The following is a 25,418-nucleotide window of genomic DNA, read 5'->3' as shown; positions in this document are numbered from 1 at the left end:
GGAACAAACAAGATCAGTGATATGCATCAGACCTCGGAAATTCATGTGTCGTCTGCAGAAATAAATAATATTGATACAAAGTCTACCCGCTAAACATCCGATTCATTTCAATGGAGTCACAGTAGCCTATTAAAATCATCCCTAAGAATATGGATCAGAATTAAACCGACTTGACAGTTGAAGTGTATTGAAACACATACATACATTTTTCTTTATTAGATTTGAATATCGATTTAAACGAACCAAAATCAATAACATCAGTTTTTTTTTCGTACAAACAGAATTTTTAATGCATAAAGAAGGGGCATACAAGTGAACAATAATCTATTCATAAGCTGAAATAAAGCAGAGTTAATCCTAAATTATGGTAAAGATTTAATGTGTGTTTGCATTTATACCTGTATTAATTTCCTATATCAACAAATTACACTTTGAAGTACTAAGGTGATTCAAAAATTAGTAACGTGTTTTAAAACAGGAAGACTAAAGCTAGAATCGTCCAATATCTCTACTAGTATGTAAACACAAGCATTAAATCTCCCCACTTCACCTTGCATCACTTTCGACAGGTAAGTCAGTTTTGAATATTATGTTTGCATTGGCAACCGTGACTATAAACTTCAATTTCTACATTATTTGTTCCTATGGTTATTTGTTTTCACGTTTGTTTGCTTTTTCCCGAAATTGCTTGATTGCGTATTCAAAAGTAATATCAAGAAAAGTAAATTTTATGTACGTCGCACATGACTAGTCTCTGTAGTTTTATGACATATGTAGTAGTTTTTTTTATATATATAAATCACGATATAACAAAAACCAAATATATCACAAAAACACAATTTATATTACCTGAGAACTATTACGCGACAAACTTCTGTACCCTGAGAAAAAACATCAAGCCCCGAGCCCTCTTTTTAACTGGGTACTTCGTTGGCTTTCCCTAGAGGTTAGAACGCACAGTTCTTAAAAAGTGCTTCATTCAACGACTGCTGTATACAGATTTTTAGCATGTCAAGGGATTCTTTTAGATACCGGCATTTCTAATTCGTTAAGGATTTAGTTGGTCTACAAAAGTTCGGTATGGACATTTTTAATGCAGATTTTGGAAACGTGGCATGTTCAAATCATTTCACACTCACTTAATTATAAAGATATATAGCAATCACTGTACACTCTTCTTTGACAAAATATGAGGTATAGACCCCTTCAGAAAGCTTAACTGGTGAACTTCGGGTGTGTTTTCCTTCAGGACCCAACGCAGTTATATATTTTAAAACATGTTTTCTATTGTTCTGCCCATATAAATGTGGTACAACTGATTTGCAGATGCTCTACTGAGATATGGGAAATGGTTCATCTTCGAAAAGCAAAGGAGTCAAAGTTATAAAAGTTATTGAAGCTAAAAATGACTTGTCGTTCGATAGCAGCGACGACATTGAAGATGATAACAACTCGTGCGTTGAATCGTTGAATGACGACGGTTTAAGTTTAAACAGTGACAATACCATTTACCTAACGAGCCTTTTAGAAGACTATTCAAATCTTGTCTCCAACTCAAACTGGAGAGAAATCAAGAGGTTTATGAAAGGATACGTCGGCTTTGCAAGACTAAGAATGCCAACAATGATTAGTAAAATTCGAGCTGAAGATGCTAATATACGACGACGACGACGTTCTCCGGCTCAATATAATGCGCATGCCTCCCCGACTGCACGACTGAGGTCTTCGGCCAAAATTTATGGTGTAGGACCAATGGCAAGGCGTCCACGATCAATTACAAGGACAAATAGAGGTATTTCGAAATTTACGGTTGAATGATAATGTAAGTGGTGAGGATCAAAGTCATAGATTAATATTACCTATCATCCATTTCCCATTTCGAACCAACATTTGTACCGCTCTTAGACGAATCCTCTTTTGTACACCCTTAAATATACATCACAAACCCCCTATTTCCCACTGAACAATTGGATAATTAAAAGTAACTAGGGAAGAATTTAATGTGCCCGGATATTTTGTAATTCTCTTTAGAATCAACAAACAAACAAGCAAACAAGAAAATAGTTGCACCGTCCAAATACTAGTAACAAGAATAACGAACGGGAAGAAAAAACATACGAGCAACACTGTAGATTCGGAAAAGGCCAAAATTGATGTAATGAACAAAACAAAAGTGTCGTTAACATACTATTTAAGTAGCTGTCTTTGTAAGAATCATGCAAAGTCTGAAAAATGTGATACACCACCAAAAAAGGCTATATATTTTTATTTTTGTAATAAGGTTGTTTTATGGGTCTATACTATGAAATGTGTAATTATTCATTCAAATCTGCCTGCTCTTAAGAGATAATCAACATTGAAAATTCAGTAGGTTCTATTGTATTTGAGCGTCATTTACAGAGTAATCTCCCTTAATTTTGAAATCTACAGTGCATTCTATATAATTTTTATCTCCTAAGAGCACGGGTTATATGAAAAACCACATGTTAATTTCTGTTTACTATGACATTTAAAACAAAATATCAAAAATAAAAATATGTAGGCTTTTTACCCATGAATCATATTTTGCATGATCCTTAGCTGGAGTGCTACTTAACAGCTTTTGATGGTAGTTCATATCCAACATGTCAACAAGCTTATTACTTATGATGATTATACATCCAGAGTTTCAAACAAGCTATATAACAGTGCCAGAGTCCTGGACAGTACATATATAGTACAGTCAGTTTAGTAGTGACAAATGGTAGTAGTACCGCCAAGATTTCTCACAAGCAGGGGCGGATCCAGGGTTTGAATTTGGGGGGGGGGGCGTTAATTGAATTAAATGCCGTGCAAAGCAAGGCAAAAAATATTATGGGGTGAAACTAGTAATGAATTTTTTTTAAGGGGGATGTATGCCCGGTACGCCAGTCCTTGGATCCGCGCCTGACAAGTTATGTAGATGTGTCAGAATGGGAGTATAGCTGGGTCACGGGCAGGTAATATATAGTATAGCAGTGTCAGACGACAGTACAGCTCAATTAAGTGTCTGGCAGGCTTTAAAGTAATGGAGTGTAAGAAAACAGCATAGCTACGGTCTCTGACATGCTATATATTTTATGTATTTTGTTATGTGTGTCTATTTTCTCTGTCTGGTCTTTGTCCCTATCAGGATTATGTTCTTTTGATTTCCGCTAGAATAGTCTCTCACATGTTTAACAGAAGTGTCAGGTGATTGTATAGCCTATATCTTTGACATGGTATATAGTAGTCTCAGACGGCTGTACAGCCTTAATCTTTGATAGGGTATATAGTAGTGTCAGACGGTTGTATAGCCAGGGGCTCTGCCATGCTATATGTCAGATGGCAGTACAGTCTGGGTCTCTGACATGTCTCATTGTAGTATCAGACGGTTGTACAGCCAGGGACTCTGCCGGGCTATTTATTGGCAGATGGCAGTGCAGATGGGGTCTGACATGCGCATCATAATAGTGTCAGAAGGTTGTACAGCCAAAATTTTTGACACGATATATAGATGTTTCAGACGGTTGTACAGCCAGTAACTTTGCCAGGCTATACAGTAGTGTCAGATGGCAGTGCAGTCAGAGTCTCTGGCTAGTTATACAGTAACTTAAGATTGTCAGATAGTGATGCATTGAGAGACTTTGTCATGCTTTATTATAGTGTATTGTCAGAGGAAGATCCAGGGTCTCTGGTAGGTTATATAGTAGTATCAGAGGAAAGTACAGCCTAAATTCCCTACAGGCTATGTAGTAGTAAAGTGGGGTCAGACGGTAGAATAGTCAGGGTCTCTGACAGGCTGAAGTCTGACAAGGATGTACAATCAGACGGTAGAACAGTCATTGTTCTGACATGCTGTGTAAATGGTGTCAGACGGTTACATGTACAGCCAGGGTCTCTGATAGGTTATATAGTAGTGACAGAGAGTTGAATAGCCAGGGTCTCTGGTAGATGGTAGTATAGTCAGTGTTTCTGATAGGCTATACCTTTTTTGTACAGCCAGGGGCTATGATATTATATAGTAGTTTCAGATAGTAGCACAGCCTGTGTCCCTGAAATATTATTTATTACATTGAGTATTGGCTTCATATGGTAGAACAGCCAAAGTCTCTGATAGGCCATATAGTAGTCAGATGATAATACAATCTTTGCTTTTAGAAATATATGTAGTAGCGTCAGACGGTAGTACAACCATGGTGTCTGACATGTATATAAAGTACTATCAGATGGTAGTACGATCTTTGTCTTCGAAAGGTTATATAGAAGTGACAGACAGTGGAATAGCCAGTCTGAGTGTTCTCTGACAGACTGGTTACCAGTGTCAGACGGTACTACAGGCTGGGTCTCTGACATACTATATAATAGTGCCAGACGGTAGAACAGCCTGTGTCCCTGATAGGCTGTATAGTCCATTGTATAGTAGTGAAAGACGATAATACAGTGAGGGTGTCTGACAAGTTACATGGTAGCGTCAGACGATGTTAAAGACAGGGTCTCCAATAGGCTATATAGTATTGTCAGAAGGTGGTATTGCCAGGTTTTCCGACAGGCTATAAAGTAAATTGAGTATTTTAGTTAGAAACGGTAGTATAGCTTGGGTCTCTGACATGCTATATAGTACGTCGAGTATAGAAGTGAAAGACGGTAGTACAGTCAGGGTGTCTGATATGACTATATAGAATCTTAATCTCTGACAGACTATATAGCAGCGTCAGACAGTTGTATAGCTAGGGTCTCTCAGGTTATATTGTGCTAGAGTCAGAGCCTCAGACATAATATATAGAAGTGTAAGACAGTGGTATAACCAGTGTTTCTGACATGATATATGAAGTTTAAGACAGTGGTATAGCCTGGGTCTCTGACATGATATATAGAAGTTTAAACAAAGGTAAGTGGTATAGCCTGGGTCTCTGACATGATATATGGAAGTGTAAGACAGTGGAATGCCTGGGTCTCTGACATGATATATAGAAGTGTTAGACAGCGGTATGTGGTATAGCCTGGATCTCTGACATGATACATCTACATATAAGTGTTAGACAGTGGTAAAGACATGGTCTCTAACATGATATATATAACGGTAAGACAGTGGTAAAGACATGGTCTCTAATATGATATATATATATAACAGTAAGACAGTGGTACAGCCACGGTCTCTGAAATGATATAAAGAAGTGCAAGATAGTAGTATAACCAGGGTTTCTGACATGATATATAGAAGTGTAAGACAGTGGTATAACCAGGTTTCTGACATGATACATGTATATAGACGTGTTCGACAGTGGTATAGCCAGGGTCCCTGACATGATATATAGAAGTATTAGGCTGTGGTGTAGCCAGGGTTTCTGGCATGATTTATAGAAGTGTTAGGCAGTGGTGTAGCCAGGGTTTCTGACATGATTTATAGAAGTGTTAGGCAGTGGTGTAGCCAGGGTCCCTGACATGATATATAGAAGTATTAGACAGTGGTATAGCCAGGATCTCTGACATGATGTATAGACGTGTTCGACAGTGGTATAGCCAGGGTCCCTGACATGATATATAGAAGTGTTAGACAGTGGTATAGCCAGGATCTCTGACATGATATATAGACGTGTTCGACAGTGGTATAGCCAGAGTCCCTGACATGATATATAGAAGTATTAGGCAGTGGTGTAGCCAGGGTTTCTGACATGATTTATAGAAGTGTTAGGCATTGGTGTAGCCAGGGTTTCTGACATGATTTATAGAAGTGTTAGGCAGTGGTGTAGCCAGGGTCCCTGACATGATATATAGAAGTGTTAGACAGTGGTATAGCCAGGGTCCCTGACATGATATATAGAAGTATTAGGCAGTGGTGTAGCCAGGGTTTCTGACATGATTTATAGAAGTGTTAGGCAGTGGTGTAGCCAGGGTCCCTGACATGATATATAGAAGTGTTAGACAGTGGTATAGCCATGCTACTGACATAAGCTATATAGTAGTGACTGGGAATAGTACAGACTGGGTCTCTGACAGGATTTATAGTAGTGGCAGGGTCTCGGCTTCATATTAGTGACAGGTGGTAGAAGAACAAAGGTCTCTGACAGCTATATACATGTAGTGGTGCCCTGACTAGGTATAATGGATGTCAGGTAGTAGTTCATCCGGTTTCTAAGGTTGTGTTAGATTGTTGTAAATCACTTATTTTTCCTGATTTGTTCAGTGAATAACATTTAATTCGGTAGATTACATAGTGCGTTTGAAGAGTCACAACTACAGGGATTTAGATGTTCTAATATATAGGACTAAATTAGATATTTAAGAAATAACAATAATTCAAAAACATCAAATTATCAACTCTTAACCTTCCTTGACCAAATAATTTTTTTTACACAAACAAAGACCCAACCAAAAAGAGAAATATCTTGGAATTCCCGTCTTTTTAAGTCGCTAGTATTGTTAGCGACTTCTTGTATTCGTAATTTCAGTACTTTATAATCGCATATGATTTGCATAATTAATATTAATACTCCACGTAATGCTGCAGATCTGTACCGTGTTTACCGCCATAGCGTCATAGTTCTAGCTTCATACGAGATAAAAATGTACCTCTTAAATATAATACAAGTGTGTTATACGTGTGCTTGTATGAGAATTAACGGGAAGTTTACATGAAATGATCGGTTAGCATTGAACATTACCCTGTTTCCGAATCAGGCACAGGGGTTCGTTACACGACCATGTAGGTCATTTACATTAGCACGGCCCCGATATCTATGAATATTCATTGCCAGTTGTTTAATCTGGTTTCTTATCTGATTATCTGGTCAGGTCCGGTATCTAGAGAATAGGCCTGCAGCAGCGCTAAGCTTGTCGTAAAAGGCGACTAATAGTGCTCAGAACCCTAGCCGGGGGCTAGGGCACTCTGCCCACAGAGCAACTGGGTTGTGTGCCCCAGGTGGTGGAATGGTGTATCCCTGGTGTGTTACATGCTGGGGTTGCATGGCTATAATACGGAAAGCCTGACCGCAAACCATAGTGTTGCACCGTGTTGAGAAAGATGCCACGTTCCTCGCACGTTAAAAAAACCCTACTGTGGTATTCTCCCGCTGGAGTAGGAACCATAGGGCTCCGCCAAAGGATGCTAAATTGACCGACCCTACCCACCTCTCCCTATTTCCAGTGGCAATCAAAATTTGTCGACCCCATTATCCTTGTGTCCCATCCCATTTTTCATTTCATCATAATTTCATGTTCATTTTATCATCCATTTCATGTTCATTGCCTGAATATAGCTGAAATATCCCTGCTCGGGCGTTAAACTCCAATAAACAAACAAACAAATCTTATCCGGTTCCCTGGTTAATATCATAAGCAACACAAAGATCGCTACAATGTACCTCTTTTAAAAAATATCATACACATGTCCATGCATGGGTTTTAGACTTGTATGAAAACGGGAGGTTTACATTAAAAGATGAAATGATGGGTTAGCATTGATTTGTGTAATATTACCCAGTTTCCGATTAAAATGCACGGGCTCGTTGCAATTGCCTACATAGGTCATAAATATTATCAGGACCCGATATCTAAATATAGACATCGTCAGTTGTTTTATCTTGTTCCGGGTAATTGAAAACATTCGTGTCATCACGGTTACGAAAGAGTACGCAATCGTATCTCGGATGTCGAAAATAAGCCAAAATAAATGACAGAGAATATTTGACGATTAGTGACTTCGAAGACTTCAGTCCTTGATATTTTTACTTAAGTGGGATAAAACTGTAATGTTTATGCATGACACAGTGACTTTAGGATTTCCTTACTTTGAAATCTCATTACTTTAATTCTTCCATTTAAAGCTTCATCTCTAATTCCTAACATCGATTTGACCAATTTTGAAGAAAACTAATTCCGAAATGAAAACGCTTGGTGATGATTTGCTGTTCTAACTCTATGTTAAAAATACTTAATAAAATTGAAAATGAAACGAAAAAAATAAGGTTGTTATAGCACGGTTAGGTGACGACTGGTAATGTGGTTTTCGCCTCCGCTCTATACCTAGTGTTGCGTTTAGTTTAACATTTTGCTTTGCGGAACGCTTACCTACATCCTTGGAAATTGTCTGCTTACCATGACAACACTTCAGCGGCTGTTATGCTTATTTTTCAATTACCAGGCCGTCAACCGGACATTGATCCCCCAAAGGTCAATATCGGTCATATAGACGAACTTATCACTTGGGGGGATTTCTCAAATTAGAAATTTTATCTATTCGGTTTCCTTCCATAAAACTAGCCTGAGTGTAGACTTTTTTTACATAAAGATTATCAGATGTATGAAAGATTAACTCCATCGTATTTTGTCTTTGATGACTTTTGGTCTCCATGCAATTAAACTCAATACAAAATTATCTGCATAGCAACCAATGAAGCAGTCCGTGACGTGTAAAGCAATTCCGCCTTCACATTAAGTTCCCATGCAACTTTTAAATATGCACTTTGTTAATTTCGTAAAGCTTTTTGGGTTTAATGCAACAGACTTTGATCAAATAAATTCGTCACGAAACTGTGGTTTCACACTTAAGAGATTTCTATACAATTTTAAGTCTATACCGGGTAGTAATGGGGAAAAGCAATAAAAATGGATGAATCGTAACTGGTTTCACATGACCTACCATGAACACTCAATACAAACAGAATATTTAATGTTCCTCTTTACATATTTCGATTAAAGTTTTCTGATAGAAAAAAAATGAAGGTATCAGCAGACGTCACGGACCGTTACGCGCGAGAAATCTCGCGTGAATTTTCTCTATCAATAATTGATGCCAATTACTCTTCAGAAAGAGAAAACGTATTGATTGCTAGTTTTCTTTGTAAATTTCCTACTTTTCTTGCCGAACCTGTTTGGTACAAAAAAGTGTAACAGTTGTTCCGCGGATCGAGTACATCGGGTGTGCAGAAACGCGTGAAGGGACGAGCATGAGCAGGAATTCTAAATCATTTAAGCACATGTTAGACACCTGAACGGTTCGGGTTTTTTTCCTGGGACTGTTTGTTCGTAAACTAAGACTTACAACTACAAGAATGGAGAAGTCTTTGTTGTTGATTGAAGAATGGTCAAAAACTGTGCAGACGTTTTTTGCAAACTAGTGGTGTTGCTGAAATTACTGATTGTCATGTAGTGACCTTATTTCCGGTTTAGTGTCGAAAAAAGGTAATATTTAAAAAAAAAATATTTTAAAGTAGTGTAAGTCGACTGACAAGACCTACTTTTATATTGTCACTTGAAATGTTGACCTACATGAAGCATGTTTTTTCAGTCAGTTACTTTAATTAACCGTGAAACAAAGCATCTAATTTCATTTTCTTTTAAGATTCAATGTCATGCACCAATTAAGTTCTTGTGTTTGTATGACATTAATCTAAAATCTTCCTCCTTACTTTCCAGAAAAGGTACACAGAGGTTGTCAGCCTGAACGATCGATGAAATCGAAACAGACTGAGTCAAGGCCGACCAGAGAAAATGGAGTGTGAAGACGAGAACGTTTGAGCTCATCAATTGATCTAAAGGGAGGTGCCAAAACATGCAGACAACCTAAAAAGATGACACATTGAAGTCCCAAATGAAGATGAAGGATTAAACGAAAGAACTTGTATCCTAGATGACTTACTGCTGGCAAATCATGGATAGAAGAACAGAAAAACTGCCTTGTCAGGGTGTGTTCCAAGAAGATTTAGCCCGTGAAAGACATGGTAAGTCCATATAGCACAACTTGCAGATACGAAGTATTACGTAATTCTACTAAGTTGTCGGGGTAGTGGAAAATGTTTCAGGATGGTATGAAGGCTTGACAATTCACATTTCCATAACTGGTAACACTTGGCTGAACGAATACTTGCATGCTTCTAAATATTGTTGCCTCAATTTCTATCTCCCCTCGTGAAGCCTATTCACATGGATTATCTCTAGGTTTATATATTACGTTTTTCTCCATTTGTTTTTTCTCTCCGTTTATGAATAAGCTGTGTTTTTACTCGCCCTTAAGTTGGTTTTCTACAAAGATGCTACATTAGCTTCGTTTATTATACCTGTTTTGTTATAGACATGTACCCAGGTCAAATTCCGAATTCTCACTAAATTGTGAGTCTCGAAACAACTTTTTCCTTGTAGAATTAGTGCAAAAGGGAGTAGTTAAAACATGCACTTTTTGTTCATTTGTTTCTCGACGTTCGCTTTTCAGAATACCAAAACCATTCATTTACATAGCCAACTGACAGGATTGGCAAACTTAAGTTGTTTAAAAAAAAAAAAACGATAAATTTTGGATTTAAACATTTAGCGCTAGAATAATAGTGTCAGTATACTTTATGTGTTGCTATTATCCTTCTATGTCTAAGCCTACAGCCTATTTCCCAAATTTTCATGCTAATTATTGAAACTCAATGATGCTCATCATTCGTTCCGCTGAGTTTCGCCAGCCAGTGGTATTGATTATCTGGTCTAGTTTACATATCATGCTGTTACATGACATTATTCAGACAATTTTTATACGTAATGCTTCGTCGATTATATGCTAAAAATTGATTGCTGCACCATTTATTTTGGAAAATTTCTAATGTCCTATTCATCCTCTTGAACGCTTTATGATTTTGCATTTCATTTCCCTAGTACTATAGGTAATACGTGTAACAAATTTCAGGAACATTGTACTGCCAGCAGAAATCTAGAACACGTGCTGCTCAACTATATAACCATTTAAAAAGGTTCGCAAATTTTATGTAATGGTAATACACGTGTGTGTTCATACCATCTACTGTAACCTTACCTGGTTTGTCCTTAATATGCCATTGTGCTATATTACAACTTTCTTCAATTTTAAAGCAATATACGAAATAGATGAGAATGATTGAGAGAAGCATTTTTGAAAACATGAGTCCGATGTAAAATTCGAAGGGTTTTTGTTCTTCTTTCACTGATAGTCTCTGGTGTTACATCTCCGTACATACTTACTCCTTCTACAAGGAATGGAGTCAACATTCTCAGTAACAAAATATTCTTATGAAATTCATACACCGTAAATCGCAGAAGTTTAAATAATTTCATGTACAATTTACTATTATTTTTATCTCATAAGCGCAACAGCCGAATGAAAAAAATAAGACTTGTAATGCGGTCTGTAACTTCCTGAATTAATAATAAAAGTGAATTTGATGTGTTTTCTCCTACTGAAACTGCTACATTAAAGTTGCTTTCAGTTCAGTGGAATATTTTATGGTTGACTTGTATTCTAGTATTGTCTTAATACCTTGCGTACATTTCATTGTATTCACTATAAATACATCGTAATGTGTTGACAAGTTATGATTATTATAATATGCCGAATGAGATATTATGCTGGAAAGTTTTTTTCCCATTGCATGATTTATAAACGTTTTTGACCACAAAAAAATAGATTGCATTTTTTCTTGGGGGGATGGGGGCGCTTGATAAAGGAAGTTGGGTTTTTGCCCTTTATATATTCCAGCCATGCATGCATGGTTTTCTTATTTCTGTTATATGTGCGAACTAATTGCTATGAAATGTTTTCTTTAAACTGTATGATAGTATGTAAACTGCGTGACAGTATATGACGAACCTTACTTTTTTCAAATATTTGGTGATTTTTTTTTTCATTACGCAGACTTATATTTTAATGTTTTCTTTTTATTGGATACTTTAATTATTACAAATTGCAAATATTTTAATTCTTGAAGGAATTTGAACTAAGGCAAATTATGCATGCTTATTTCCAAATAGTATGCATCATGTACATCGATATTTGTATGGAGAAAATGAATCTTGAAAACGACATTTACTGGATCTCTTTTTCTTGTCATTTTATTTCACCATAACTTCTTGGCGATTTTTTATATTTTGAATATATACAAGCTCATGATCATGGGTTGATTTGCCATGCATACGCGCACGTCCCGGTTCCTTATTTGTGTATCGGTAACTAAAATTGTGTAACGATTCCAAGTGCATGTACACGTGATGGAGATAGAAATAAATTATTATGATTCATGTACATGTCTGAAGATGAATGTATCGGTGTAACTTTCTTGTTTTTCAAAACATTTTATTAAACACTGTAGACCTTTGGTATTCGTGTTTTCCAGTAGGAATGAAATAGGTCAGTTTTCTCATAAAACTTTTGTCATTTTGTAGGTTTTCTGAAATGATACAAATTCTTTTTTCTCTTACTGTTTAAGAAATTGGAAATGCTATAGAACAGTTAGATTGATGTGTTATTTGATGTCAGGTTTTGATTTTAGTATCTTAAATAATGCGCTTTGCCGGATGGCTACTATCTTTAATGTTTTTGTTTATTATTTTAACCTTAAACCTACTCCAGCAATGCTAGAGGTTGTCTGGCAAGCTTCCTTTAAAACCTTGAAAAATAAAATATGGAAAAGCAAAACGGAAGTAATTCCACTATAGTGTTTAATATATGCAGTACGTATGCAGTTGTATGCATCGTCACTGACGACAAAATCACAGCTGGAAGCGAAAAGATTTTTATGATATTTTCAGTTCATTTACAGATGACTGAGATTATAGAAACTGAAAAATTTAGTTGCTTTAAAAAGTATATCAATCAAGAACAGGTTTGGGTGTAGTTTCTTTGTAAATATGCCCACGCTCTCGGTAAGACAGTCGAGTAGGCTGCATTTTTGTATAGCCCTAGATCAGTATAGTTTCATTTGATATAATTTTCAACTCATTTATTATCATGGTTAACTTGGAGAAAAAATGGCGGGATGTCAAAAATAACTACACGAACACTTATAAATATCTTAAATTAAGTCGACGGTTTTCGTGGTTTGCTAAGACTAAATATATCAAAACGAATATAATTTTTAAAAAAAAATCCTTAGATTGGATTGAAAACAACATAATGCAAATGAATATACTAATTAAAACCCGTTGTTAACTCATTTTGAGTGTCTACCTTTATGTTTTCTCGAAAACTGCATTTTGATAGGCAGTGGAAGAAGGACGGTGATTAGAATACACAGGTACTTTGGGTCGGGATTTTTTATATATTTTTGTAAAAAAATATAAAAAAAAACGAAATCATATGTTGTAAAAGCAAATATTGCCCTTATGCTATTCATATGAAGTTTTCTGGTGTATAGGAGTCGACTGGTTTTAATTCTATCTCAAGTACCAGTGATAAGATACCAATATTTTCAAAAGTATCGCCTTGACTACTGTCAAGAATTTGTTGTTGCTAGTAGTTTCTAAATAAATGGTGAGCTCGAATTATCAAAGTATAAAAAACAGTATCTAAATTTGTCGATGAGCATATTGATTACATAGATGTCTATAGCTATGTGTGACTTTTTGCTGTTCTGTTCAAAAACGAAGGTAATTTGTAAAAATGATTGATGTTTTAGTAAAAGTGACTCATAAAGATTCAATACCATATTCCATATAATCTACATCCTTGGATGAAATAATACAAATTGGGAAAAACGCGTGGTTTCCTTTTCCATATGTAGAGGTATTAGTGGCCAGATCTATATGTATTGCTACCTCTTATGTAAATTTCGTTCGCATCAGACGGTCTCCGTTTTGAACTAAGGATTGACTTAAATTTAAAAAAAATTTGCCAAGTAATAGTGAGAAAAAAAATTGTTCCGGGTCCCTGTACTTTTATGTGAGTTTGTCGACGGAAATATAATTATACTTGTATTTTATATAAAGTCCCTGTTTTGAACGCGGATCATCTACGTTAATAATATTTTCAGAAGAAAACGATGCTTGCTCATGCACTGATGCTTATTCAACATCAAGAATTTCTACTTTTAATACTTACTAAAACTTACATAGAGGTGTTAAATGATTTTAGAATTTAGCATTTATAAGCCTCAAATAAATTCATGAGCTTGTATAACTGCAAGAAGAATCTAGGTGTATTAAAAGTAGAAGAATCGGGGATGGGTGGACCACCCACTTTATGATATAAACGGAAGGATAAATCAAATTATAGAGAGTTGATATTTTAAGGCGGATCCCTTATTTAGTGGAACATCAATATTCTGAAAACTACTTCATGTGAAGTGACGCATTGTAAACAACTTTTTTTTCAATATAGATATTAATTCTAAAGTTCAATAAAAAGCATAAAGAGCGGAGATAACTCCATTACAAGAAAATTGTCAACTATCACAAATATGGCTATATTTTTTTTTTGTTTTGTTTTTGTTTTTTGTTTGCCAAACTATATTTTTGATTGCCACTTAGTATTAAAATGCAAATAAAATAACCTTATTTAATCCCAATCCATTGATCTTTTTTTAAAGACCAAATATTAAGATTTGGAAAAAAAATTGGAGTCTGATAATGTTCTATGTATCTTTTAATAGCCCAGTGACCTCATATTTTTTTCTCTTCCAAATGTTTCAATTTAGTGTCTATAAAACATATTAGTTTTTAAGAAAAAATAAAAATCGGTGATTTTTATTAATATTAATTTATGTGTTCATTTTTAGGGCATTTTAGGCAAAAAATGGGCCCCAATTTAATTTTACAAATGCAAGTTGTAGGATATATTTACTTTACCCATTAACCTTTAAAAGTGTGCTTACCAAATAACAACGAAGGCGTTTGAGAAAGCTTGCATATAACTGTCAAATTTGCGAAGCAAATGTTTGTCGTTCCCTCCGCGGGACTCGAACTCGTACCGCTGTGGCATCTATGGCAACACCGCCTGCACTAAGTCCAGCGCCCCACACCACTCGGCCAACTCTAAAGGGAGTAATGTTAGGGCGAAATACCCCTGGTTTCTTAAATGATGGAGCCACCTCAACAAGAAAGACATGTATTTTGCAAGTGATAGAAAACCATCGATTTCATTTAATAAAAATCGTAAAAATATCCCATAAGGAACCCCTCAATTGAATGTCGCGCAAATAATTTTTGCAACAAACATTTTGATTGGCCTAGTCAGTTGACTGTAACCAACCGTCGCACCGGTAACTTCCGCCATAACAGGTGTGTGTTTTGAAATCGTCAAGGCGCTGGTATGAAACAATGATGAAACACGAGGTTTCATTAATAAAAACAGTGACGTAAACTTTGAAGGTAAAACACCGTCACACCCGAGACCCGTGTAAGCGTTTCGAAAATACATCAACAAAGACATTCCTGACATAAAATGGCAGACAATGTCATTGATACTAACAAACAGAACGCACATGTGACAAAGAAAAAGAAAGAAGCATTTACCATTGACTTTGGAGACGGATGCAAGTCAAATCTTCAAGAGTCTTTCATAAAATTTAAAAAGGCAAGACAGGTAGGAAATATACATTCATTCCTTTCCTTTACGAATAACCGTTTTTTTTTTATAGTAATCCTTCATGACTTGACTTGCATCAAATTATGATAAATATCATTATATGCATTGCATACGTTTAAAATGGTTGTTTAAATTCCATTTATTCTCTTTTATTAATTGCAGCCCCTGATGATGACATGCAATGTACATGTTCAATAGCAATATACATGGAACTCCTTCAACTTCTAACTTAAACATAACTTCTAGTATAGTCTAAGTTGTGATTGAATGCATTAGATGCAGCCTGTTATGTTGCTTACATTTAGATGGATTTTAATGTCTGACCAAATGTTATAAATAATACAAATTCATTGTATCCTGCTGAAACTTAAGACTAGTTGTAATTAAAGTATCTACATACATGTATGTATATGTTATTAATTATTTGACAAAAACTGTGTCGTTATGTATATTTTGTAATTACATGCACATAGATCTATAAACTGTTGTGTAACAGGATTGGACATTTATACATGTTCAGTAGAATTCCCACATAGTAATTATGGATAAGATTTTTGTTTACATTCTACATGAAGCTACAATGTACATGTAGGTGACTAACTTGTGAAGTACTTTACAGGACTTCAAGTGTTTATTGCCATTTAAGGAACATGTTAAATTAACTCTACATTATACTTGTTTCAAGGTGTGAATAGACACCTGTTTATGACCTGGTACTCTTTATGACATAACCTTTGTTATCACTGATCAATAAAAAGTTTTTAATTTGTCCATTGAACAGATAAGATGTTGACCAAATGTTACATCATAGTGAATTACTGTAATCCCATATGTCCACACAGACTGGGGTCTGTTTACAACACTGTTTTGAAAAGGGATAAAATTATTCTTAGAGTACAAATTAACAACCAGGGAATGTATATTATCCTAGTAACAAATTGGTAACTATATTGATCAGTTCAGTCAATTACATGTTATGTAGAACAGAGGAATTTACCTGTATAAAGGAATGCCAGTGAATATCTATTTATGTACTTGTACTTGCAGTAAGATTTTAAAGTCATCGTTTTAAGTAATTTGAAAAAAAAAAAATGAACATTTATTTTAAGTAAATTTCCTCAAGGTTTAGGTCAATTAATCTTAACTCAGTTTCAAGTTTCTACATGTACATGTGCAGGAACAGTAGGATATTTCATGTTTTCTAAAAAAGTGAATGAGTATGCATAATTGCTTTTAATGATTTTAAACCTTGCTTATTGTAAACTAATTGTACATGTACTTAATGAGTAAATTACTAATGCTACATGTATGTCTAAAAGATAAACACTATACATCTGATTCATAATATGATGAATTAAGGTTAATTACATGTATTACAATTAAAATTATGCAGTACCAAATTTAAATATGTTGTTTTTCTACATGTATAGTATATCATTTTAATTTCACAGAATTTTGATTTATTAAACTGAGTTATCCCCCTTTGTATGCCATAATGTGGATATTACTTGACATGGTTGAAATGTCAACAGGTAATCAAGATTAGAATGAAATAGAGAAATTCAGTTTAAAAATTCACAAGTGTTCCATTATGATTTAATCAAAGTTGAGTTGTTTAAAATGAACTTCATTATATTGGCTGGTGGTCATTTGAACCATTTCCAATTTCTTCAAAGAAGTTTTCATAGTAGTTCATTTACTGACTTTGTGTCAGTTAATGAACTACTATTTGCCATTTGGGCTTGAAAAAGGTAATTTTCTGGAGGGTTAAAGGTCAGTCTTTTTTCTGACTGGACAATTAGTTGACAAAACACTCACATCGTAAGATTTTCATTTGTGGTTATATTATGAGAGATTTTGTCTGGACATACATTTTGTAGTAAAAGAGATTGAAGGCATACATGGCTATCATTAGATTATTACTTGGTTTGAGGAAGTAGTTATGAATAATGCTAATTATGTGGACATTTGGTTGCAATCAAAGTTATGGAGACATGGGGGTGTAAGTCAGACGTTTTTTTTTGTTAGAATATTGTTTCTGGTAGAATGTACAAATGAACCTATATAACAATGTTGGTTGTTTTAAAGATCAAAGAATGGGTTTAATAAAAAAAAATATGAAACATGTTAGACATGACTTATTCAATTTTATTTACTTGAATAAGTATAAAAGGATGAAATGTTTTTTTATCTTTAAAAAAGAATGGGTAGGGTTACTGTGAAAATGTTAACTTAGAAAAAAATATAAAGCAAGAATATTTGTAGTATAATTTCTTGGTTAAAACAAATATGTATTTATTTTCATTTTTGGTTGTTATTTAAATATTTTTTTACTTTTTAAAGGTGGCATTTAAATTTTTTCTCTCTTTAAAGTTTAAGATATAAGAGTACCTTTTTTCCTGTGCATGTAAACAGAAAATTTTAACATGTTTATGATATAATCTAAATTTAAACATAGACAGTTTGACTGGAGTTTTATTGTAAAAAAAAATATAGAAAATTGCAACAGAAAAATTTAAAGGTTATTAAAATCACTGTTATAAGTATAAAAAAATCCTCCTAGTTAAGGTCTTTGTTAATGGATGTTTTGAACATACACATATGTGTATTAATGATTCTCAACACTCTGTACTTTCAACAGTTTTGAGAATGAACATTTTAGACCTCATTTAATAACTATCAGTACAATGTGTTATATCTGCCCGGGGGTTGCATGATAAAAGTGATATTTTTGTCCTTCATGTGCCATTCATCCAGCCCAGTTCTAATAACGGCCTATCATAGCAACTCAAAATTGTTTGTATTGACACAAGTTCTTATGGCTTCCAATGGATCAACCAGTTATATTCCATAGTTTACCTTGTTGTTTAATACATAACCTGGTAAAGCCTTTGAGCAGAACTGAGTAAAACAGTTTGTGAACAGGTACAGAATTTATAGCATGGTCTTATGTACCTGGGGTCACCTTTAATTGAGATAAGATGTGATCATTTGAAAGTTTTTACCTTAGGAAAATATCGGGTATTTGAAGGCGTGGTTGAATTATCACAAAGACTTGAAACGTTGTTCTTTGTTCCGTGATGTGGGGTGATTAAACATATGGAATGAGCTGTGTCACAGACGAATAGCTTTTACGAACAACGTGGCATGCCTCCTAGTAAAAATGAGTGTTTGATATTAATGTTGCTTGCCTTATAGCTAAATCTGATAAAGATACGTTTGTCAGCGCATCAACATTTTTCACCTATTGGGCATAATCAGTGAAGAAATGTCTACAGTTTGTAGGTATATAAAACTGTCTATTGAAAAGTGTTAGTTGGAATGCATATGCTTTGTGCACTGCTGTATGATACCAGAATAATTTAAACCAAATTATGACAACTTTTATTGAAATGTAGTGATTGGATAGGAAAATGATGATCCATTATATGTCTTTGTCCGATAGTGTTGTCTTTATCGACTGATATATTGGAACTTCCATTTTGTAACGTGGGAACATGGTCTGCAAATTCTGCATTTATGTGATGTAAACTGCAGGATGTTGTAAATGTGATCGGTTTTTGTTGTATTCTTGCTGATTATTAAGGAAGAGAAAACTGGTTATTTTATACTGATGATTACATGTATCATGTGTAATTTATGAAACTTTGATGTGATGTGATTAACTGCCACACCTGTTTTTTTTTTTAATTCTATTTGAAGTTTCATTTTAGGATTTGACTCGCTTGGATAAGGTCAGACATTAAATTGACTTAGTTCCTGGTTAGTATTTGAGAATATTATAATTATTGAAAGATCAATTTAATATTTTAAAAGGGATCAAGAAATATGTGTGAAATTATAATATGTTACGCATCAAATATTGAAACACTTTACACGGGCCAGTGATGACGAAGTGTTAATAATGTGACAAGTTTCATAGTAACTGTTTCAAACATTTATGTTGTTACAATGGCTACTAAGTTTTGATATGAACCTGCATGGAACTAATTCATCTACTCTGCTTATTGCTTTTACTGGACATGATTCACCCTGCACCACTGCACATCTACGAACTCTCTGGAGCCATTTTGGATGTGGAATTTGACATGTATTAATGTGGTTTCTGGCTACATCTTACCTAACAGCATTAGATTATAATAAGTTTTAATACTGTCAGGTAAAGATGTCGACAGGACCATACGGTCATCAATGTCAAAATAAAAAATTATTCAGAAACCAGAGACGCTTGTTCTGTAGATTTTTATTTACTTATTGCACCAGATTTAGATGTATTATTTTCATAATTTTTGTGGATTGGAAATCAACAACATGTTTTGTTTGTAAAGGTAAGTTAATGAGAGTAGAAGAGATGGAAAGAAACATTGCAAGCAAGTGTGAAGGTGGTGAGATCGTTAGGCTGGGTGTTAACCATTGATCATGTATCTGAAAAAAAAAAAGAAAGTCATGTTGCTTGTTCAAGAGTTAAGAGAATCTGAATACTTCTATACTGAATTGTAGTCCCTTTTTCAAAGAAAAAAATCTTGTTCTGTTTGACTGTTTCTAAGAACCTTTGTCCTCCTTTTTCTCTAGTAACAAAAAAAAAAACAAAAAAAAACTCATTTATTCTTAGTTTTGTTTTCAGTTTTCAGTAATGAGAATATTAGTTGATGAATGAGATACCTGTATGCTTTAGACTCCAAATTTATTCTTTTACAAATAACAGTCAAACTATTGTTGAAATTCTTTGTGTGTGGTGGATTGGGATTGAAAATAACTGCCATCATTTTATACCATGTGCTGTTCTGTAAAGAGGTGATACATTGTACATTCCTGTGTTATTGAGTACCAGGTACATGTATCCTATCTCCAGAACTGTCTGCATTGTCACCAGAGAGAATTGAATTATTTGGAGAGTGAGGGAGCCAATAAGTTGATTCAGCACTAGCACAATTGAATTACTCAAAGGTCTGAGAGTTATGTACCTGTAACTATGGTAGAAGAGATGGCTTGGTTAACAGGCATTATTATGTTGTGAAATGGTTAATTGTTGATGAAATGAATCTGATCTGTTATTTCTTGCACTAATTGTAGAATCTTAATTTTGGCCGAGAAAATTTCTAAGTTTGCACTGTGGATGTGTTATCTTTGTATGTTTCATTTGTACCAGAGTCCTTCATATAATAATTCCTACTGTTTTTTTAGTTCTGTTGATGTATTGTTTTATGTAAAATCCATCTTGTATGTCTAGTTTTAAAGATGCTGCTCAATGTTTTTCCTTTTGTCCTAGTTTTACATTTGGTTCGGTATTGTTGGTATCAATCATTATATATTCCATAGCAGCAGTTTAATGAACGGTCTTGAGCAGAAAAAAACTTTTCTCATTTTGTTTTTTACCTAATCTGTCCTGTAGCTTACACCTTCCTGAAAGAATAAGCTTGGCAGGGGTCCAATAACAATTGTTACTAAAAACAATTAGTTCGGCCCCAACTTCTAAATGGTGGATAAAAATTTCTTTTTTTTTTTAAAGTTTGGCTCAGGAAAATTTAAAGTCTTCTTTCAACACATTAATAGCATCTTCTTTTTCAAAATTCTATTTTACAACAAAAAATCTCTATTCTTTAAAATGATTTACAAATACATTCTTTTCCTGCTAGGTGATCAGGACAAAGTCTTGATAAAATGTTCATGCTTATAAAAGTCTTTTGTCACTAAGTACCCACTTATTTATTTAAAATCATGTCATATTGAGTGGGGTCCAAATTAATTTGATGATCAGTTTCTGACAGGGGGTCTTTATATTTCCCTAACCATGTGTAAAATCTACTAAACTCTGGCCTTAGTACTGTTTAACCTTATGCTGTTAAAAGAATTTTTACAATTGTTGTCCTTGAAGTTTGAGGGTTAATTATTATGACATGATAATATCTCTGACTGGTTTCCTTTTAATACTGGATTAAAAGGGGAGATAATTACCTCAGTTAGACATGATCTGGGGTACATGTCCTCACATTCTTACTTGATTGAATAGAGTGATTTCATGAAGGATTGGTGACAAAAATCCTGACAAATGTCATGGATATGAAAGATTCAACCATTGTTAAAAAATTCACATAAACTATAATTTTTGGTTTCTTGTTTCTATGCTAAGTTGTAGGTTTAAAAAAAATATTGTTTTTGACAAATTTAGTGTTATATTATTTGCTTGGCTTGGTGTAGCAGAAATAATTATTTAAAACATGAAAAAAGGGGGGATAGACAAACCCTTAATACATAAAAAAATAATAGGGCATAGAATGTACATGTATCACATTGAAAATCCTTGTCTAAACCTCATTTTTTATTCTGAGTAAATAATGATTACTGAATTTAGATTTTTTCATCAAATTAGCCTTTTAGGTGTGTCTGACAGTTTTCTTTTTTGTTAACTCTGTTTTATTTTGCTATATTGGACGTACATGTACCTTATATCACCTAAAATTTAGTGGTGATAAATGAATAACACTTACTTCTGGAAGACCTTATCATAAACAGTCTCTTACTTTTGTCAGCCTCAAGGTGTGTCTTTGATGTCACTTGTAATGCATTGATTTGGGGCTTGATATATATCTTAAAGAGGTGTTAATCTTTCCTTTAAAGTTATTTTTTTCCATCCTGGCCTATTTGCACTTTCAAAATCTTTGAAAGTTCAAGAATAAATGTGACAAACTTTTGTAGGTTTTTCAATTAAATGCTTTCTAATGATCTTTATAGGAAATTGAACTGTGTTGAGAGTCAGTTCTGATCTGAGGTGGTTTTCTATGCAAGCTGATACTTGTTCTGGCTAGATGAGTAGGCTATGGTAGGTCAGCTTTGTGGTTTATCATCAGTATGTTGCTATTCCAAGTATTCATCTTTACCTGACAGTATTTTGTAATATTAGTGGGTGTAGCTTGATTATGAAATGGGTAAAATAATTTTAGTTGAGGTTTTGGCAACATTTTTGAAAGAAAATTTTGCATAATTTATATACACTCATCTGCAGACACGCATATTACATGTATTGGGTGTACCTGTAATTGTTTACCTCTTTTCATACTTTATATGATAACTCAAAGTCTCTTTAATTTTTTTCTGATTTTTTTCTTCACAGAGTTGTGAGACTTCTTTTAAAGTGTAGCTGTTTATTTTTCCTGTTTCAGTGTACTCATTTGCAAGTTAGGTATGAAAGATTATATTATTTACCACAGCTCTGTAATGTATGTCACTCTTCCAGCAATACTGTAACCTTGTGGAAGTAAAAAATACATGTAATGAAATGTTTCGAAACTAAACTGTAACTGAGTAGTATTGTACTAATCTCATGCCACCTAAAAGGCAATAATAAATGTGATTTATGGGGGGAATGCAATTTTGCCTCCCTTCACTTTAGTGGGGAGACATACATGTATTGTTTTTGTCCTGACCATCTGTCTGCCCATCCCTTTTTTGTAAGTACATCTTCTCAGAAACTGTTGCATAGATTTCATGAAACTTTGTTTGTAATGAAGACATGGTATGTAGTTGTGCATATTTCCAGGAATTTATGATCCACTGAATTTTGTGGGAGTTATACCTCTTTGAACTTTGGAACAGGAGAAGGCATTTACTTCTGTAGGGAAAAAAACTTCAATTTAGAATGTGAATTAAACTGGTTTAAACCTAACTTCTGAGTTACTATGTACTGGTGACCAGAGGTACAAAGAAAATGCAATTTATCTTTTTGTTAATTATAGGATTATGATAATGGGACACAGAAAATGATGAAAAAGGTAATGTAAAATGCTATTGGCTAAAACAGAAACTTAGGGCTGAAGGGTTTTGTTTAAAAAAATGTGTGTGTGTGTGTGTGTGTGTGTGTGTGTGCTTTGTACTAGTCGTAGAATGGGGCTCTAGGTTCCGATATGCAGATTTAAGGATGTTTAAAAATAACAAGGATTTTATTAAGATCTTTTATGCTAGAACAATATGAAAAGAAGAAAAAGCATAGTAACTTGTTATTGAGATAAAGGCATTTGAATTTTGGCGGGAAAAGGATTTTTCTGGATTTTCTATAGGTTTTGTCTTAGTAGGTTTTATCTATTAATAACTCTGAGGAGATAACAAAGATGTCATAAAAACTTCTCAAGTAACATTTTAAGGTGTGTTTATGAAATTATGAGTAGAAAAGTGGGGGTCTTTGGGTAAAAATATTTATGTCATGAAATTGATAAAACCAGAAGATTCCCAAAATCTGACCAAACCAGTGATCATCAATATTTTTTTTATGAATCATTTTGAAAGAACAGCAACATTTTAGCAGTTACTTCTTCAGTGTTATATCTTTATCATTTGTCACTTAGAATGTTTGAGTCATTATTGGCAAATGCAAGTCATGATCATTGTGTTTCCAGTCTTTTATCTAAATTTTAGATGTTTTTTTTTTAAGTTCCTTTGTATTGGTTCAATATTGATCTTTTTCTGACTAGACTGATGACTTATACTGATGGTATCAGTCTCTTTGTCTTGTTTTCCTCTGGTTTCTCTCCATAAAATGTATTTATCTCTGTATTGCTGTCGTGCAGCAGGACATCCAACTGGAGCCTTTAGGTCTTTGGTGTGTCACATGAACATTTATAGGCTGCAGGCATTATACAGATTGTAGATGAGGTAGTGTTAAGGTTTTAAAAGAGGTGGTGACAGCTGTTACGCTATTTACATGCAGGTTTGTCATTATATGGGTTAGTTGATGACTTGTTATAGTATGGTCATGGTATTTCTCCTTACTGCTAAAGAAATGATCTACAAATTTTTATCGTTTCTCACCTGCTCATGCTATACAGTTGTCCATCCTTTGCTTTTTATTTGAAGTGATCTTGTTCAGGTATTCTACAACTTCAGTTACCTTTGTGCTTGAATATCCTTGTGCAGATATATTAGGAGTCTGTTGAGAAATGATTATAAAACTGTATTTTTTTTATCAATTATGTGAAGAAGTTTCACCAAATTTATTGAATGATCCACTGTACATGAATTGGATTGGTTCAGCCATCTTCTAGTTCTTAGGTACAGAAGTTCTGAGGTAAACTATTTTCTTTTTGAAAGAAACAACACAAAAATTGATCAAATGTAGAATACAGAGATTTTATAATCAAGAGAGTTGGGTGATAAAATTTGACAAAATTGGAGAGAAAAGACAAGAACTAAATTGGTTGAGTAAAACACCTGTAGTGCATGTATACTGTAAGTGGGCAAGGGTGATTGTTAGATGCAAGGGTAATTTATGAGTTGAGTGTTAGTTACATGTACATGTAATCACTGACAGCAAGTCTGGTCAACTACTGGAGGATATCAGATATGAACAGGGAGTATATTATTACTTATTGCTCAGGTCAGTAACTGCCTAATGCCTACAAGAGACTTAAAAAAGGTAAGCACTTCACTCCCTTGCATATAAAAGTATAAATCTAAAATGCACTTTGTGGAACCTTAGACTCACCGAGGGTGTGCTGAGACTTTTGTCTACTGTTACAATTGACCAGTAAACATTGTTTATGTACACCTTAAAAGAGAGATTCACCACATTTGCTTATATACAATGTATATCTGCACCCTATTCCTTGCAGACTTAATCCTACCTTACCTGATTCTTCATATATTAATCATGCATATTAATTAGTTCAGTAGATTCTTTTCATACTGTGCACGTTGTAGAGTAGATATTCACCTAACTTAAAAATTTGAACATTTGTAGCCATTCCATATTGTGTTTGCTGAAGTAAATAAAATAGTTTGTTTTATGTGCATGTATTTCATATGAAATATTAACTGAAAAAAAAGATATGAAGATATTTGTCCAGTTATGTAAAAAAGAAAAAAAAAAAACTTACAGCTAACTTAAAATATCTGTGTACCAAATTAACAATGATTTAGTATGTTAGTGTGATGTTATAATGATATAAAAAAAAAAACATTAAGTCTGTGATGGGGACAATTTATTAAAACATCAATTTTTATCATGAATTTTTTAGTATAAATAATATTTTTACAAGTTCCAGATGCCATTTTCAACCTTAGACAAACTGAGATAGTTTTTTTTTTATTTAACCCTGATTTCCATGTGACATTT

The 25,418-nt window shown here is 34.1% G+C and overlaps 2 protein-coding genes across 4 annotated transcripts in view; both read left to right on the top strand.

Annotated features, from left to right (window-relative positions):
• The first annotated feature begins 407 nt into the window (after window positions 1–407).
• On the top strand, window positions 408–9,719 carry LOC148601304 (uncharacterized). Its single transcript, XM_088555048.1, has 3 exons — window positions 408–569; window positions 1,327–9,180; window positions 9,415–9,719. The coding sequence occupies exon 2, from the start codon at window positions 1,342–1,344 to the stop codon at window positions 1,816–1,818; it is 477 nt and encodes a 158-aa protein (XP_088411174.1). The 5' UTR covers window positions 408–569; window positions 1,327–1,341; the 3' UTR covers window positions 1,819–9,180; window positions 9,415–9,719.
• Window positions 9,543–25,418, top strand: part of LOC148601303 (uncharacterized) — a 94,312-nt gene continuing 78,436 nt past the window's right edge. Inside the window, exons 1-2 of one of the 3 annotated variants that reach the window (XM_088555043.1) lie at window positions 14,968–15,310; window positions 23,047–23,082. In XM_088555043.1, the coding sequence (XP_088411169.1) occupies window positions 15,170–15,310; window positions 23,047–23,082 (177 nt within the window). In that variant the 5' untranslated portion in view covers window positions 14,968–15,169. Of the gene's footprint in view, window positions 9,720–14,967; window positions 15,311–23,046; window positions 23,083–25,418 lie in introns of those variants that run through there. The other 2 variants (XM_088555045.1, XM_088555044.1) reach the window with 2 other exon arrangements.

The sequence above is a fragment of the Perna viridis genome, chromosome 12, assembly GCF_037379345.1.
Source record: "Perna viridis isolate PV_CMFRI_1.1 ecotype Kerala chromosome 12, ASM3737934v1, whole genome shotgun sequence".
NCBI lineage: Eukaryota > Metazoa > Mollusca > Bivalvia > Mytilida > Mytilidae > Perna > Perna viridis.
The sequence above is the reverse complement of the archived record's forward strand: the minus strand, read 5'-3'. Positions and strand labels throughout refer to the sequence as shown.

Excerpts from the sequence above, each read along its gene's own strand:
- LOC148601304 (XM_088555048.1), top strand. The coding sequence starts at position 1,342 with ATGGGAAATGGTTCATCTTCGAAAAGCAAAGGAGTCAAAGTTATAAAA.